The following is a 17,945-nucleotide window of genomic DNA, read 5'->3' on the forward strand; positions in this document are numbered from 1 at the left end:
GCAGAGAACAGGCAGATGAGAATGTGTGACCGCTACCTGACTGCGCGTTTCCTTCCAGGAGAACAAGCAAACGTCTGAAGGCATGTGGGCCGACTCTCTTACCTGTGCTCTCTCTTCATCAAACTCCAGGCAGCCCATACCATCCAGTCTCTGCAGATCTATCCAGCCTTTCCAGATTACACAGACACCATTGAGAATCATAGGTGCCTTCAAGTACACCTGAAATCAAAGCAGACACACATGCTATGAATCTGAAAGCGTTGACACACGTGCCTGCACAATGAAAACAGCAAGGCAGGAAGTTTCTATATGTATTCTTAGAAGAACATCCAAACCAACTGGTAACATGAGATTCCACTTAGCAGCTTCTCCTGACTCCTTTCCAAGAACTCGTTTTAATCAAGCGAGTGCTGTTAACTTCTGCCTACTGTACTGGATGGAATGAATTTAAGCCATGTTCTCATTTTATAAACTGGTGGGCACCAGGATTTGGTTAGAGTTCTGTTACTGCTTTCAGTTAAAGGAACTGTTTTTCTTGTCAGCTTACCTTCATGTCACAAAGAATGCGGCATGTTGCCAGCCAGGGACGATCCTCTACAGCACATTTAGACGATTAAACAAACACATGCTCTCCTACTCCCTCCCAAGAAGCATTCTATTTTACCCCAATACATGAGCTCCTTCAACAGAGAACAAGCACCAGTTTTAGTCCTCCTCAAATTTACAAACTAGTCAGAGTTCAGTTAAACATACTATATATATATACACACACACCCCCCCATGCTAAAAATAAAGTCTTCCTGTGTCAATTCTTTGGAAAAGTCTTTCACAAATGCTAGAAACAACAGCAAACAATCAAAGCCCATCTGGAGCAGCACCACCATGCACAATGCTTCCACCTTCAGCTAGCAGCAAGGACTAATGCATGAGCTTAAGGCCCTGCTTCTAGAAAAAGGCAGATGATACAGTGATTTAAGGCAAAACTGTTTTCCCTTCTAAAGGCCAGAGATTAATCTCCACACGGGAAATTTTAGAAGAAGCATATACAATACTAAATGAGTTGGACACTGTATTTAATTACATCAGTCCGGAGGGAGGGCGGGGGGGAAGAAACAAACACAGTAAAATCACCTAAATTGTAAAGAAAAAATCCACCTTCAGTAGTCATTTTAGCCTACTTGGCAAGTCAAAACCCCTCATGGAACAGAAGTTTGTCCATGCTGAATTGCCAGAGAGGCAAACCATGCACACAGGTCTGCACCAGCCTCAGATTCAGAAGGTGCCTCGACATCCAAAGCCCTGCCCAGCCTTTTCAGGCTTCAGGAGCAGCCCAGCTATGCATGGGAATTTCCACGCTGTGCCTCCTCCTCTAATAGTTCTACATTCATCTTCTAGCAAATCCCCATCAAAGAGTAATTATGTTTAGAGCTATAGCACGTTTCAAAGCACCCCTCCAGTGCCTGCTTGCTCAGTTCCACACTTACCAGCTAAGGTCACCCAAACAGAAGAAAAGGCTTAGAGATACAAGGGCTACAGAACGCAGGTTAGCCTCCCTTTGGAAAAAGGGTCTCCTGACAAAACTAAACACTGAACAACGTGAAAGGCAATCCATGAGTGGAAAAAAGGGAACAACTAACATGAAACCAACCGGCAAGCAAGCATTCACCAAAGAAAATATGCATTTGTGCTCTGAGTTTGGTTTTTACCACGTATCGCACCCCAGCATGAGGTGACATACCCTGTGAGTTTTAATTACTACAACACACAGCTCAATAATGAAGAAATCCAGGTTAGTTCAAGTACATCATCTTCGTAGCAGCTCTCCTAGGGCAGGATCTACACCAAGAAGAGCACAGGCTGTTTTTTTGTCCCTGTATTCACAGTCACAAGTCATCACCCCATGTCGTCTGTGATGCTAGCATGCCATGCAGGCTGCAGGTCTACCGGCCAACAGCCCTTTACGAGCAGAATCATCAGAACAAGCGTGAGTAAGACCTGGACTACCAGGAAACCACCTCCCACAGCCCTCATTTCATGGTTAATCATTTTAAACCTACAGAAAGTAACATCAATATAACATCACTCCCTTCCAGCAGCCCATATTCATCCATCTCACAAGAAGTAAACGAAACACCATCAATGTAACAGACATCTTTAATTAGTTCAGAAGTGAAAGACACTTAGAGAGGCTATTAGAAGAGAACAAACTTGATTCTAAAAAGGCAGCAGAATAATTCAAAAGAGAAAAAAAGCAATATACCCCAACTGTGAAGACAAAAAAGTCTGTACTCTAACACTACTTTAACACTACTTAAAAAGTTGCTTTTTGCAGAAGCCAACAAGCACTTTGCTGTTCTCCATTTGAGGTTTACCTTTCACCTAGCCACCCCCTTAACCTTCTGGCCCACAACAAAAGCCTGGGACATCAAAAGTTACAGAGGACTTCCCACAGATGACAAAATCTAGCTTTTTAAGTTGTCCAGAAGGAGAATATTTTTTTCTTGCTCTGACAAAGAATATTATGTGGCCACTACCTGCCTTGTTTCAGTAGCTGTCCAACTGCCGTGGTCACCACAGCTGCTGGTGCATTATATGCAAACTTCCCAGCTCGGTGCAAACAGATGGTAGCCAAGATACAGCTGCCGAGGGCTCAGGACTTCAAATTCAATGCCTTAGGTGTCACCTGGAAGCCTGAACAATGCTGGAAATTCTTCAGAAGTCAGAGGGGAAAAGAGAAAGCAGCTGCCACCACAGCCGCTGGGACTCCTGGTGCTGACTGCCTGCCCTAAGCTCCTCGTGCACTGCTGGCACGCAGCCTGACCTCCGGAGATAAGAGCACTCTGCCCCTGCTCCCAAATCACAGCCCCACTGCACTCAGTATGCCATCAAAACTCAGATAATGAACATTTTTTTCACCTCTGAAAGGATTTTAAGACTCCTTTCCCACCTCCTCTTCTCTTTCTGGACAATGGAAACCACTTAAGACAGTAGCCAAAACTGTTTAACCACGTATTTCCTTTTTTTTTTTTTTTTCAGTTAAAGCCATGCTGGTTCCCTTTCAATTTCCAAACTTAACAGAAATATTAATAAATTACTTCTCTTGTCTATGAGCACATGAGCTGTCACTGCACCTCAAAAGCCAGTACAAAGCTGTCTTTTAAGAACTTCCATAATTCTATTCTGAAAGTTGCCTTCAGTCAGAGAGCAAAGGCAAAAGCCACGTTGTTTCTATAAAGACGCCAACTTCCCCCCTTAATATTACTATTATTGTAATATTAATATTACAATATGATTAAAAGCAGATTAAAAGATGGATCTATTAAAATAACTCTTTCATGGTTTTGTTGCCAAGTCCAGATTAAATGCATTTATATAATTTTATAAATCCTCCCCACATCTCTGTGTGCTTTTCATATTAATATCTGGAATTCAGTCTCGTGAAACTCGGACACTTGGGTGAAAAGTGGCGGAGAGCAGCAGGAAGAGGGAGGGTTGGAAGCAAGGCAATTTCATTTTTGGTAGATTAATTTAATGCTACTTGAAGAAACACCATTATAGGGACATGTAAGAGGAAAAGTTTATTATACAGGGGTACAGGCCATCCTGTAAACCAAAAGGTACAGCTTCTCTGACAGTGACAGCAGACAGTTGTTAATTAAGTGAAGCATCTTCATACACATGCTGAAGGAGGAGAGTGAGCTCTCCTTCATTCTGCACACTCGTTTTCCACACACTGGCACAGTGAAATCTAATAAGTTTGTTAGATTTTGAGACCTAGGCAAACTGTCATGAAGTAAAATCTGTCATTTTAACTAGCCTATACCAGATGAGTTTTTGTTCAGGTGGCTGCATAGAAAACGTTCATTTCACCTCAAACTATGCCTTACATTTCAAATTCCCACTACAAATCAAAAGCAGCATTAGAATTTCTAAAAGGAGGAAAGTAGACACGTTTTTACATTGGAAACAGGCTTTTAGCCTTCAACAAATCTTCTGCTTGCTGACTGCACAACTAGCACAAGTAAACGCTCTTATCTGCTGGCAGATTATCTGGATGGAGGATGAACAGCCCCACAAACACGTGAGCTTGAGAAGGTGCTGCATAAATACATCAGGTTCTAAGTTGTTGAGCTGCATTTGTGCTTTCCCAGCCTACCAGTTGGTTTGATCTCAGAGACCTCTGTGCCACACCTTCAACACACAGGTGTCGAACCTTCCCTTTGTACTCTTTCCACTAATCTGTTATTTCTTTTCATCTGCATTTAAATGAACCACCCTCTCCTCCAATCAGACTAACTGGGAGTTTGCTTTGTTGTTAAAAACAGGCAGGGATGTGGCTCCCGGAACACCAGTGTTCTATACCCAACCTGATTTGAATGCAGTGAAGCAAACAGAGGCCAACTCTCAGTGACTTTAAAAAGCTGCGTTACTTGAGTACAGGACTCAAAACCTCGGTTTCACATCCTATTTTAGTCCTCTAGTAAATCCTTATCTCGGCAGGCCAGGACATTTACCTGATGTGCTGCTGATATGCTATCTGTACACTCCATCCACACATCCTGCAGTTACTGAAAATGCTCCTTCTCCCTAAAGCAACCAAGCTGCTTCCTCCCCCAGAGCTTACACAGAGCTCTCACCACCCACTGACTAGTGAATCAGCACACTCCCAACAGCCACCACCACTCAGGAGACCAGCTTCACCCCCCAGGAAACACCAGGGCCCCCTTTCTGCTTTTATTTTCCCAGCACACTGGAGCAAAAGGCATTCTTTGAGCAGAGGCTCAGTCCTGACTCACACTCTGCCTCATCACACACACACATCTGCCCATTCACAACTGCTCACACCAGCTGCCTCTCTTGGCTGAGCCAAGTACATCCACCCCAATTTTGATCCCACCTTCCCCTGAATCATACCCCACTTTTAAATATTTAAAGAGCAATCTCCCCAGTGACTTCATGTATGAAGCACTGACCATTAAGAAAGAAGCAGCTATAAACATCTATTCCGAGTCAGAAAGATGTTAAACCTCTTTCACAGAAATCCTAAAGGCATACATATACATTTTCATAAATGAAATGTGGTGGTCCTCCCAGACACATTTGGCACAACGTTCTGAAACATGAAGTTGAGTCAGTTCCCTCCGTCCCTGAATTCCACAACTTGCTTCCACATCATCATCAGAGAAGGGTTGCTGGTGCTGGTCTGAGTTTCAAAAAGGGGGCAGAGCATGGAACGCCAAAATAAAAAAGCTTTTCTAAAACTTTGCAAAAGAACTTAGACGCCAAAATCCTTAATTTTGGAGGGAACAAAACAGAACAGTACCTTCAGCAGCCTGACACCAACTGAAGCTAGAGCAAAAGCTGCCAACTCCACACAAGGCTTCAGACTACACTCCTACATATTGATCACTCCTTTTAAAAGAAACTAACAAAACCAACCAAAGTCAGGGACAGAGTTTACACCATTTATCAGATTTTGTAAGTTTAATTGTGAAACAAATCCTTTGTAACAGTTTTAACTGGGAATGTGACAGTAAGCAGAAGCAGTTGAAAAGAATCTCATTCAGAAAGTCACTATCAGTGAAAGAACTCTTAGTGTTCTTCACCTTACAATAGACACACAACTACAAATTCAGATCAATCCTTCTGTCTCATGCCTCAAAGCATATTATAGTTCTTCCTTTAAACACTAAAATGTTTTCAAAGTTATTTTCAAAGCTACACTACACGAAAATGAGGTTTTGTTAAAATTTAAAGCTTACCCTACTCTGTAAAAACGCAAAGGAAGTGACACTTCCTGACAACACAAGAATCTTTCCTCAACAGTTGCACATGGATGACCCAGCTGTGGCTTTCAAGATGAATACAGGTCTAGGTTTCTCAAGAGTGGCACCTATGTCACAATCATTTGTCAGCACGGCCGACAGGCACTCGCTGGCTCACACAGGGAGACCTCTGGGATGGGGCTGGCCGGAGGAGCAGGGTGGCACCAGGACCTGCTCCTACAGCTCCTCCTCAGACACCTCACTTGCAACTTACACGATGTAAATAATGTGAAGAGAGGCTGGTAAGATCAGGAATGAACACATCTTGTATAGTGCACAAAACAGCCTTTGGAAAAAGCCCACTTCAACTGTTTAGTTTTCTTCTTTCCTCTACGTTACCTTCACACACCCTAACGCCCACTGAAAAACCCAACAGGAAGAGACCAAAAACCAACCACTCAGGCGTTAGGGTTTAGAGAACTCCAGAAGAATTTTTGGAAATAAAGTTTAACATTCAAAATGAAACAGGGTTACTCTATTTCATCAGCTATGACAAAGGTCGACTCCTCAAGCAAGCCCAGAACTACCAGCAAAGCAGTATGCTTGCTAAGAGTCTCCATCTAGACTGTTATGCTTAGAAAAAAAAAAAAAAAAGGGAAAATAGAAGTTCTAAATGCAGTCTTTCATACCACAATGTTTTAAGATTACAAAAAGCAGTAGAAATACAAATCCACTGGCAAGGAAAAAATATCTTCAAGAAAAGAATTTGCTGAAATACAAAATATCCCAAGAACTTCTAACAGCCTGCACTAGAATTTTAACAAGTAAAAACAGCCGAGCGCAGGGCTAACTACTTTAACTCTTATTTCCAGAGATTTGTTGTATAAAAGCAGTTAAAACCGTTGTTAAAGATTTTTAAACTTCTGTATTTCCCCCCTTTTAGAGCAATACATCCCTGGTTCATTCTGCTTTTGTGTACTTCTGCTTGAAGTCAATTAATGAAGCTGCAACTGTGATTTAACTTCTCAGGTTTTTAATTCAGTCTGGCCCTTATCAAAACACTGCACTTGCCATGCTATGGAGTCAGAGGAATTTATTTTTTAAATTTAAGTTTTAGACTCTCAGATGCATTCCCCCTCCCTATGGAAACCTATAAATTTATACATTATAAATTTTATAATGTCAAAGGGGAGTCAAGATACAGCTTGAAATATTTTAAGGCATTTCACAGCTGGGGAGGGAATCTCAAAAACCATCTGGAGTGAGTTCCATTCAAGAACAAGAAACTGTTTAAGCTCTCTAATTACAGCAGAAGGTGTTTGGATAACAAATGATAGAATTCCCTTGGTGTATTCCCACTCCAATTCACAACTAGAAAAACCAAGAAAACACTTGTTAAAATTTTCAACTTCATAACAAAACCCGATTGTCTGGTATTATGTACTTCATCCAGTTTTTAAGCATGCTTACATAAGTCACCTGTTTTTATTACAAATATCACTAAAGTTTCAGAAAATGCCCATCTGGATAAAACTCAGATGCAACACAACCCACTTTCACAGTTCTATGTAGTAAAAGTATCCATGTATGGCCTCATGTTAAAACTGTCTTTGTAAGCACTATCAGAGCCATGACAAATCCTCTCTCAACCACCTCTCTCTATATTACTGAAATAGTACAGCGAGGGCTTCTGGTTTGGTTTCTAAAATACCAAAACCCAAAAGAATAGCAGAAGTCTCCTTACTCTACTGGAGAGACAGAACTTAGAATTGACTTTCAGAAAACCCGTTACTTTTACAGGTTTTGGTTGTTGGCGGTTGTCAGTTTTTTTCTGTCATTACCTCAACTATGTAACCCTGACTCCTTTTTGAAAGCAGGTCAGTGTTCCCTTAAATTATGCAGCTTACTTTTTCCGTGAACTAAAAAGAAGTCTATAACTAAGAACAGATCTGAAGTGTTAAGGATGTCAGAACAAATGCAATTAAAAATCTGTAGAGACTACAGGGTTTTATTCCTTTATTAAAATCACTGGTCAGTACTCTAGGCTTCAAAGCTGGCAGAGAAAAACACTAAAAATGCTACTGCACAGGAATCCCACTCATCATTTAATAACAAATAAGTCTCCAGACACAGTTCATCATTCCAGAATACTGGGATTGTTGGACTGAGCAGGAAACATATGCTACAATTGATCAAAATGAGTAAAAAATACCAATACAAAGCAGAAAATAGGTGGCTTCTTGTTTATGCAGCGTCGCTACAAAAATCTCTTATGGCTCCCAACTTGAAATGTGTCTGGTGCTCAGGTTCACTCCATTTGCCTTGGAGCTAAGAATCGACACAACTGCAATGAGCAGAATATAAGGATCATCTGAAAGGCAAATACACACTGGGATTTCCCCCTGTAAAACCTTCCAGGGTCTTTTATCAATACATCTTTACCACGAGATCCTACACGAGAAAGACGGCTGGATTTTAAAACCACCTCTCCCAAAACAGAAAGCACTGAAAAAGACCAAGTTTTTCTTGCAACTTTTTAAAAGGATAATCATTTTGCAGAAAAAATACTGCTAGGAGACTGCTGCTGCAAGCATGGGTGCCTGTCCCTGACAAAGTTAAACTGGTTTTGTGAGGGTAAACAACAGGGACATAATCTGCTTTCTGCCATGTAGACAGAATATATTTTCCACATGGAAATTTCAGAATTGGTTTAGTTCTTTTCAAGCTTTTGGAAAACAACAGAGCAAAAAGTAGAATATTAAACTCCAAGAGAGGGTTAGAAATAGAGGTTTATCTAAACCCCATCATTTACACACCACACTACCTGTGGGCAGATAAATAGCCTATTAAACCTGTGTTTTTCAAGTGAAAATTTGAAATGTGTAATGCAAGTATACTCAATTAGAAGATATCTGATTTTGACACGGGCAAGCAGCTAATAAAAATCATCCAGGAACTGACCAGAGCAGATGTTTGCTTTCACTATGTTCTTGAGCACTTTGACAGCCTCACCCTTCCCCCTTAAGCAAGATTCAAGTCAGAAAAACCACGTGAACATTTATTCAGCAAGTAATGCTGTGTCACACCTTAAAATAATGGAAGTTAGTAATTTATTTTTTTTTGTCTTTTGTATATCACAACTACATAGCTTTCATCACCAAATAAAATTCCAGTGTTGTAGATATTCTGTAGGAAACTATCAAATTCTGCAGAGAAAAATCATCAGCAATGGCTGGGAATTTTCTTTAATTGGCACATGCAGATATATGTTTAATACTAAGTTCTCCAAACAGAAAAATCTTGGAAAAAAAAAAAAAAATCAACACAGTTATAAAGATGGTGAATAATATGAATACAGCTTTGGCTAGCCAAAATGCAACAAGAATTCTTCCAGCACAAGACCATGAAAGGACAGAACCAATACTAAGATCTGCAGAGAGAGGAAAGGATTTAAATTCTTATGCACTTCTTTTTTTATATAAAACACTGAGTAATTTTCTTGAAGTTCAAAAAATTTACAGTTGAAACGAGCTATATTTCTAAAGTCTGATTCTCGAGTCCCAGATATCAGAATAGAGCTTAAAAAATTGATACTGCTGCTCTAAATGCTTTGTCAGGAAAGTATCTTCTGTACATTTCATGAACAGTGAAGTAAGACCTTCTGAATGCATTAGAAACATCAGCTTTCTGGTTTGCCATGCCTAAACTCCTGACAGTTTTCTACAGTGAAAACCCACCAGCTACCAGCTTGTGCAATCACATTGCAGGGCACTGGACTCCGATTCCCCTACTTGGAGGCATCTGGACACAAGGTGATTGCCAACTGCCCCTCCAGCCAAGTCAAAGTTTGCCTTCCCTCTATTATTTTTTTTAAATAAATAAACACAGCAAACCATCCAAGCTTTATAAAGAAATTCCCAAATGCTCTTTAGTGGCATGAGAAAAATACACTACTATAGTTGCTTTGTCTAGATGCCTTCCTGCTCTCCTATTCTTAAGCATTCTTTAGGCATTTATTAGTTTCAAAAAAAAAATCCAATATTGTCTCTACTGAAGAACGTAAGCTTTTCCCATTTTTTAATCTATTTAGATTTTTTTAAAGGAACATATTGGCTGAAAAGCAGCTAAAAATTTGTCACCTCTGACCTGTTTTGTCTAACAATGCTGGCTACTCCCCTCAATGCCAACATGATATTTCGTCATGACAAAGTCCTCACCAAGTGTTCCAGAGCTGCTTTCTGCCCTAGATTTCACACCTGGCAGTACCTGAAACATGTGACAGATAACACTTTGTCCTTCGTCACCGCATTTCGATAGAAAAATTTAAAGTTTCATGACTTAGTCTCAAAATCATGCTAGGTTTGAGAACTCTTAGAAGTTCTTCACTCTGAGGGTGGTGAGACACTGGCACAGGTTGCCCAGGGAAGTTGTGGATGCTTCAACACTGGAGCTGTTCAAGGCCAGACTGGATGGGGCTCTGAGCAACTTGATCGAATGGGAGGTATTCCTGCCCATGGTGGGGCGGTTGGAACTAGATAGTCTTTAAGGTCCCTTTCAACCCAAACCATTCTGTGATTCTATGAACTCTTCCTGTCACCTTCTGTAGGTTTTATGATCTCTGTTTACACTGGGATGAACAGATAAAACAAGCTGCACACCCAGAATTTCCACAACACAGAGCTCCTGTCTGCAACAAAGCAAAGCATCTTACGCACAGAAAGAAGGCAGAAGTTCTGCAAAGAGTCCTCAAAAAGCTACAACTGGTATCTCATATCCAAGCCTAAATATTACTGTAACAGAGCATATGGACTCCCTGCATCGACAAAACATCTGCAGCATCACCTACACCCCCAAAAACAATGCTTTCATTAGCACTCATCCTCTTGGAATAGCAGTCTTGTGCAAGAGTCCTCATTTTTTTCCCCCCCTTCATATTATTGTCCCAGTGCATATTTCACCAGGCCAACATGTTAAACATCAGATACACAATTATGCAAGCTAATTAGCTCATTTTGTTACTTGTGCTTTGGACAATAAAGCTTGAAGAAACATTTCAGTAACTTTCAGAAAAATTAGTTTCTTGTAGCAAATGCTTCATCATCTTATTAATTTTCTCTTTTTTTTTTTTCTTTTTAACTTGAAGTATTAAGTGATTTTCATGAAGAAACAGACATCCTCAACAGTGATGCTCTTCCTTTTCTCATTCATTTGTAAGAAGAGCAGAGAAGCATAATGTTAACAATTTTGCTTAGTAAGTGGAGACTGATTATGCAAACAAGAGGATTCAACAAATGTCTGGATTTCTTCCAGTATCTATGCTGCAGAAGTCTCAAGTACTGCTTTTATCCACACAGCACTCGTCTGTCCTCATATGTAAGCTGCTTCCCAAATGCAAAACTTAGCTCACTAGCTCTGGTGCTGTTCCTCTTCTAGGGAACTTCAGGATGATGGTATGACTAAATTTGAAGTCTTACCTGTACAACGCCTAATGGGTGCAAAAATGGCATCACCCTTCATCCCTCTGGACGTGCAGCAACAGAATTATCAGGAGGATGAGAAGGCTGTGGATACTTGTCACATGAGAGATGCCTGGTGTGACTCATGCTCTAGCAGCGGAGGGCACCCTGTGATAAATCACTCTGCAGGAACAACTGGCCAAACCTCAGCCAGCCACGGCTTGCCAGCCCAGGACAACATGTACCTGACAAGCTATCAGCTCTCAAGATTTCTCTGCCCCAAATCCAAGTTCCTAACTGTTAACAGCGTATAAAGTGGATGCAGATAGAAGCACCTCCCAATTTTGAGGCAAAGTGAGTAAGCAAAGATATGCTATGACTACCTGGCTTCAACTGAAACTCCATTTAAATAGCTCTCCTCTGTGCAATAGCAGGTCATGATGAAGAACACCTCAAACATCCAGGAAAAACAAGAAAAAGTTTCACTTTCCTCTAAAGCAAAAATAGTGTAAGAGCATGAACAAAGAAATGATGATTCTGGCAACAAAAGGAAAAAAAAAAAAAATGGAGGAGTCTCAGTTAAATAAATTACTCAAGAACAAACAGCAACAAAACCTAGAATCATAGAATCATAGAATCCTTTAGGTTGGAAGGGACCTCCAAGATCATCAAGTCCAACCATTGAGCCATTAGGGCTCTAAAGTCCTCTGCTAAAACAGATCAGAATCTGTCAGGGTTGGAAGGGACCACAAGGATCCCCCAGTTCCAACCCCTCTGCCATGAGCAGGGACACCTCCTACTAGATCAGGCTGCCCAGAGAATCACAAGCTTCTCTAGAAAACTCATCTGTAAGCCAAACCATATAGATGATCCTAGAGGAAAACTGATCAGAAGGACCATCCAGGACTTCATTCGTCAAGCTACCCCTCAGCTACCAACCAGAGATATTTCATCAGGACATCAAAGCCCTCGTCAAGTGTTCCAGAGATGCTGCTTCTCATTCACCAAGCCTTTGCAGGACTCCCACCACACAACTGCATGGAAGAAAGAAGCTGTTGAACCAGGCTGGGCGCAAACTGGGTACCCCACCAAACCCACTTATCTGCCTTCAGAACAACCGCACACTGACTTTCTTCTTTAAAGCTTACAGAAGAAGCCTGAGAAAGATAAAAAAGGAATAGCAACAGTGATGTGGGCTTCATCAGGGCAACACCACTTCCCTTGGCTGAAGGAGGCAAAAGCACCCTGAAGGGCCTCAGAGTTCAGCAGCTCATGTGCCCTCACTGACCACTGGCTGCTCCTCACAGAAGAATCTCTCCAATTATCACAATATTTTTCAGGTCACCAGGTAGACCCCTGCAGGAGGATGAACAGTTGTTTAAGGCTGCTTAGGAAAAGCATCACCTCTGAGGACAGGCACCAGTCAGATCTTCCCTGCTCCACATCCCTGAAGTAAGCTGAAACTCAGCCAGAAGAGGAATCCTGTGTCATTCTGCTAGCACAAAGGGATCTCGAAGCAACAAGACTGCTCTGCAGGAGAAAGCACTGATGAGCAGCACACTTCCTGGGTAACAAACTGTCCTCACATATTACAAGATGATCCACAAAGAATGCCAAGATACTCTTCCAGGTTGACACTTGCCATTTTTCTAATGATGTCACATCCCATGCCCATATACCTCCACCATGCACATACTGTTAGGTGATGCCAAACTCCTCAGGGTTGTAGCACTGTCTCTTGAAGTGCTTTAGAGACCTTCACAATAATTTGAAGGAGCATTAAATTACTACAGACAAGTAAAAGGAGGAAGTCTTGGTAACTCTGAAGACCACATGCATCTCATGGCCTGAGATAGTTTGCCCTATGTGGTGGCAAACCACAGTATGATCTTCAATTAATACTATGGCTCTAGGATTATTTTTTTTTTTTTCTAAATCCCTAACATCAGATGTTCTTTCCACTGATCTAGAAAAAAAATTAAACTCAAATCCTTTTTGTCCAGAGACTCAGTGGATTGCAGGGAACACATAACAAGTCACTGCTGACTGTGAGAACATTTTAGGTGGTGACAATACAAAAACCACAAATGCTGCTAGACTGAAGAAATAGGAACTGAAGGAATATGGCTCTTTAGCACTGTAGTGAGCATAAAATGAGAGCTGAAACAATCAGTTCCCCAGACACCCTTATTGTTTTTTTAGAAGTAAACATACCTAAATAAAGAAAAAAAATAAAGCTGCTACTCCAACTTGGTTTGAATGACTTAATGTTTCATCTAAACTCTTCAAAAAGTGGCAGGCACCAGAGAAAGGAAAACTTGTGATTTAACACAGGTTAGCACAAATATTCAGATATTTCATATCTTGGAAAGCCTTCACTTTGCAAGCAAATTCCACTGGGTACACTGTGATCCTGTGTTTGACTGGAAATTGCATTTGCCCAGAAAATGGAGCAGTCATTACACCATCCCAATAACCCATGAAATTCTATTGCTCAAGTCAGAAAAGTTGATTTGGGGACAAGCCCTATCTATCAAACCTCTAGTGAGAAAAGAGGACAGGTGGAAAACTGGTGCTGTTGGCTGCCATTTAAATACAGCTTTAATTCAAATGCAGCACCTTTCTTTCTCAATATGTTTCTCTAACTGCTGTCATGTCTGCAGCCCAACAGGGGTTTTCAGTTTTTCAGATTTATCCAAGTGCTTAACATCAACTTGGAGCCAAATAAAACTTTGTAATTACAACAAAAGACTGCACGAGTAGAAACTCAGCATCTTCAGGAAGAAACCTGAAGTCTGGTAATCTTTAGTTACAGCTAGAACAAAGTTCATAGTCTAGTGAGTAGAACTCCTAGCTAAACCACACATGTGGCACAGCAGGCACTCTGAATCAATTTAAATCACGTCTGAAGTGCTTTCCTCCAGAGCTGCAGAGTTCATAGTGTTCTCTATTGAAATAAGCCCGTGCTGAAGACTCTGGTTTACGAGGAGCTGCCGCCACACAGCAGACAGGAAGTTCAGCTGCCTCAGAAGCGAGATGGAGAAAAGCTTTATAAAGGGGAGGGGAAGTAAAACAACTTCACACACTCCATCCGTGTAGCAACTGCTAGTTAAACAGAAAAAAAAAAGTATCTCAGAGCTCATCTTCTTTCAAGGTAAGAAAGACCTAGAGCTATACAAACATCTCAAATAACAAGTGAAATCTGGGGATGTTTCACCTTGCTCTAAGAAGTATACAAAATGAATCGTGCAAGGAAAGTTGATCACAGTTCTCAAGAAAACAAAGGGAACCTTCAAAAAAATTAAACATTAAGAAGCAGTGAAATCCACACGCAGAGTTTAGACTGAAGTTTATCTCGTATCAGTAGAAAACTCAAGTAAAAAGTAAGCACAATAAAACTAGTCTAAGTAATTAAAAATACCAGAGAACCAAGGTGAAAGCAAAGCTCTCCATTTCATCTCAGGGTTCAGTGATGGGAGATTATAGACCATACACCACAGTACTACATTGCTTGCCTCTGAATCTCTTAACAATATCTATTCATGTACTCTTTAAACCAAAAAACACAGCAAAACTGGACATTAGCTGACAACATAAGGGATCAGGAAGCCTTGGTATCGTTTGGGTATCTAGAAACAGAACATATACTGAATTTGACACATCCCACAATCACAATGAAATACAAAGTTCTATCATTTTTACAATCTAAGGGCCTATTTGTAATGCTACTTTTGCTATGACAAACCTGGAAAACTGCTCAAACACATGATTAAATTTGCTACAGGTCAAAGACAGAATCTTTAAACTAACTGAAGAAAACACACCCCAAAACTTTAAGCTTGAGTTTAAAATGAGTAGAAATACTAGGTGAACACTTATCTACTCAGTGCTTCAATGAAGGAAGACAGGGTAACCACCAGAGGACTACCCACCCTTTATGAACATGACACATCAAATTAAAAGGCAAATTAAGCACACGGAAAATCCCCTCAGTTAAGAAGTATCAGAATGAAAAACCTTGAGCCTATGAAGTAGATGCTCACAGAATCCCCACTTTCACATGCATTCACACAAGAGTGTTCCTCTGCCTGGAATTTCCTCAGAGGCAGTTCTGGCAGATGCTACGTTGGTAGCTTTGTCGATCTATGTACAAAACTGCTGAGGCACTATGGTGACATTTCAACTCTGGATCAACTATTTTGGGCCATCATTCACTCTGCCAAACGCTGAAGCAGAATTCCTGAATAAAAATATTCTAGCATTAGTAACTTTATCTGCATTCTAGATCTCAAACTAATGCCTAAAATAATAATTAACTGACAGCTCCCCCCATAGCCTTTTTTTTATTCATGTAATTAAAAACATGCCTCTCTGGCTTAAAGCCAGCGATGAACAAACACACATTATGCGCTGCCTCAAGAATCAAAGCCCATAAAATAATGTTGCACAGAGCTACAAAAATCACATGGTGTGAAGAGACTGCTGAGGTCTACGAAAGAGGTTCTTAATAAAACCAAACACCAAAAATCTAACAGAGGATGAAAATCTCAGACGCTTCTCAAGGAGCATTTTACTGTTTCTGTTGATAATGTAAGAAACGCTCTCCCATCCTGTTTGCTCCTCTCGTGAGGCTAAAGCTTACTTCCAGAGAAGTTTCATTCCAGGCAGAGTAATCCTGCATTCCCATGCAATTCACACTAGCAAAGTTTGATTACAGCCATGGATTTGTGATTTGTTCACACCAGAGCACAACGCTATGCCCATTTATTAGTTTGTCTACCTCTAGCTTAATTCAGATGAATTCTTCTAAAGATTTTAGTGAAGCACTCTAGAATTTACTATAAACACACATAAAACAGGGAGTGGCATTCATTAGTGAGGCTCATGTTCTATTTTAACACACAGCACATCTACCACCCTCTTACATGATTAAGACAAGAGAGGAAAATGGATGAAGTAGCTCAGTATTTTAAGAATCCATTCAGAGGAAACAAAGTTAAAAAAAATCAGAAGAGTAAATAAAATTAGTTTTGAACTGGCAAGAAGAAAGACTTCAGTCTTCTTACACATTACGAGAAAAATTCCTCATTCAATTGTGAGCCAGAATCAATATTTTTCAATAAGAGCCAGATTCAATTCAGTTTCCTTAGCAAAGCAGTCAGTATCCAGCACAGCCAACTTTACTCCTTCTCCCCCGTTTGTCAAATTTGTGCAAGCCTCGCAGGACTAGATGGAAAACAATTTTTTTCCAAAAAACCTCATTAACTTGAATTCCAAATACCGTATCTGCCCTCAGGAATTTTTTCCTCTTCCAGTCAAGTTTTCCCACCATAGGAAATATTTACCTTCCACCCAGAAACTTTTAGAAGACCCAATATACCATTAAAGCTGAACATGCTTTGAGCATTTCCTCCAGCCTGGTCGGTTTGGTAGCACTAGCTGTTACTTGTTACAAGCACGGGTGAAAGATTTTAGCCAAAGGAAGACTTTTGTAGTCTATTAAAAATCTTTGAAGTCAAAAAATCATACAGAAATTAGCCTGAAACAGGCTACAAGGGCTTAAGTGCTGGTCCAAACCTACTGAGGTCTGCAGAAAATCTCCAGTGATCTTTGGATCAGTCCCAAAGCACCTACAGCAGCATAGATAAGAGGTGGCGGCTACATTTTAAAGGTATGTTTTTCCTGTAAAACAAAACCAGCTGTAAGTGATTTCAGTCACTTTATTCTGATGGGACGAAGCAAGTTTTCAACTTTACATCTTATGCAGCTTCACAGTAACCATCACTGCCATTAGGGAATTTAGCTTTTGAGATCAGTCTATGAAACAACCAACTCAGAAAAAAAAAAAAAAAAAAAATTCAGAAATCAATTCCAAAAGTGATGCTGCTTCTGTATTATAGCTCATGGTGAAAACTGAGAAAAGAAGCTTCATTCCCCCATGCATGTTGCTTGCTCTAACAACTGGCAATCTAAGACCGAAGGAGGACTCTTCCTGAAAGTGGAATTTTTCGTTACTCTTGCCACACAATCCATTGGCCAAGTCTAATTTCTAAACCGTTTTCGAACCTATTCAACACCAAATTTACACTGGTCCCCAAAATTTTATCACAGTGTGACAAGAGAAATAAAATTCCCTTCTTCAAAATAGTAAAAAGCCTCCACAAGTTTCCCTCCAGAAATACTAACACGCTTTAAAACAAACACCAGAATTTATCCAGCCAGGTTTCAGAGGTACTCATGTGACTACCTACATACACCAAGATGTGAAATATTGGTGATTCTGCATCAGGTGGGCAGTCCAGGCTTGTCAGACGGTAAGCACAACGTAACTGCTTCCAGTCTCAACACCTTCCTTCTTACCTTGCCTCCTTCTCTTTCAAAGTCGACATATTCCCGGGTCGGCGTCTGCCGCTGCTCCCCCTGCCAGCTGGCCGGAAAAAACTGGAGAGACAGATTGGTTCCTGTGGCCACAAAAGCCTTTTAGAAAAATCAATACAAACAGGATCAGGGAGCAAGACATTACATAAATTATGCAGGCAGTCATTTATTTTTACATCAGTTTATGTCTTAAGCCAGGCAGCACAGAGAATACTTAAAGTCAAAAACATGCACTCATCATTTTTCTTAAGTATTAAGTTACAAACATCTGATTCCATTTTGACAACATTTGCCATTGGCTGCTTCGGATATAAAATACAACATGGAATCAATACTTCTTTCAAAT

At 40.5% G+C, this 17,945-nt stretch overlaps 1 protein-coding gene across 1 annotated transcript in view; it reads right to left on the reverse strand.

The window, feature by feature from the left end:
• CBFB (core-binding factor, beta subunit) overlaps positions 1-17,698 on the reverse strand; it is a gene marked incomplete at its 5' end in the record, with an annotated part of 35,378 nt that extends 17,680 nt beyond the window's left edge. The window contains 2 exons of the mRNA XM_008949485.1: positions 103-219; positions 17,582-17,698. Of these exons, the coding sequence (XP_008947733.1) occupies positions 103-219; positions 17,582-17,698 (234 nt within the window). The remainder of the gene's footprint in view (positions 1-102; positions 220-17,581) is intronic.
• Positions 17,699-17,945: the final 247 nt, after the last annotated feature.

The sequence above is a fragment of the Merops nubicus genome, unplaced genomic scaffold (assembly GCF_000691845.1).
Source record: "Merops nubicus isolate BGI_N331 unplaced genomic scaffold, ASM69184v1 scaffold15531, whole genome shotgun sequence".
Classification (NCBI taxonomy): Eukaryota; Metazoa; Chordata; class Aves; order Coraciiformes; family Meropidae; genus Merops; species Merops nubicus.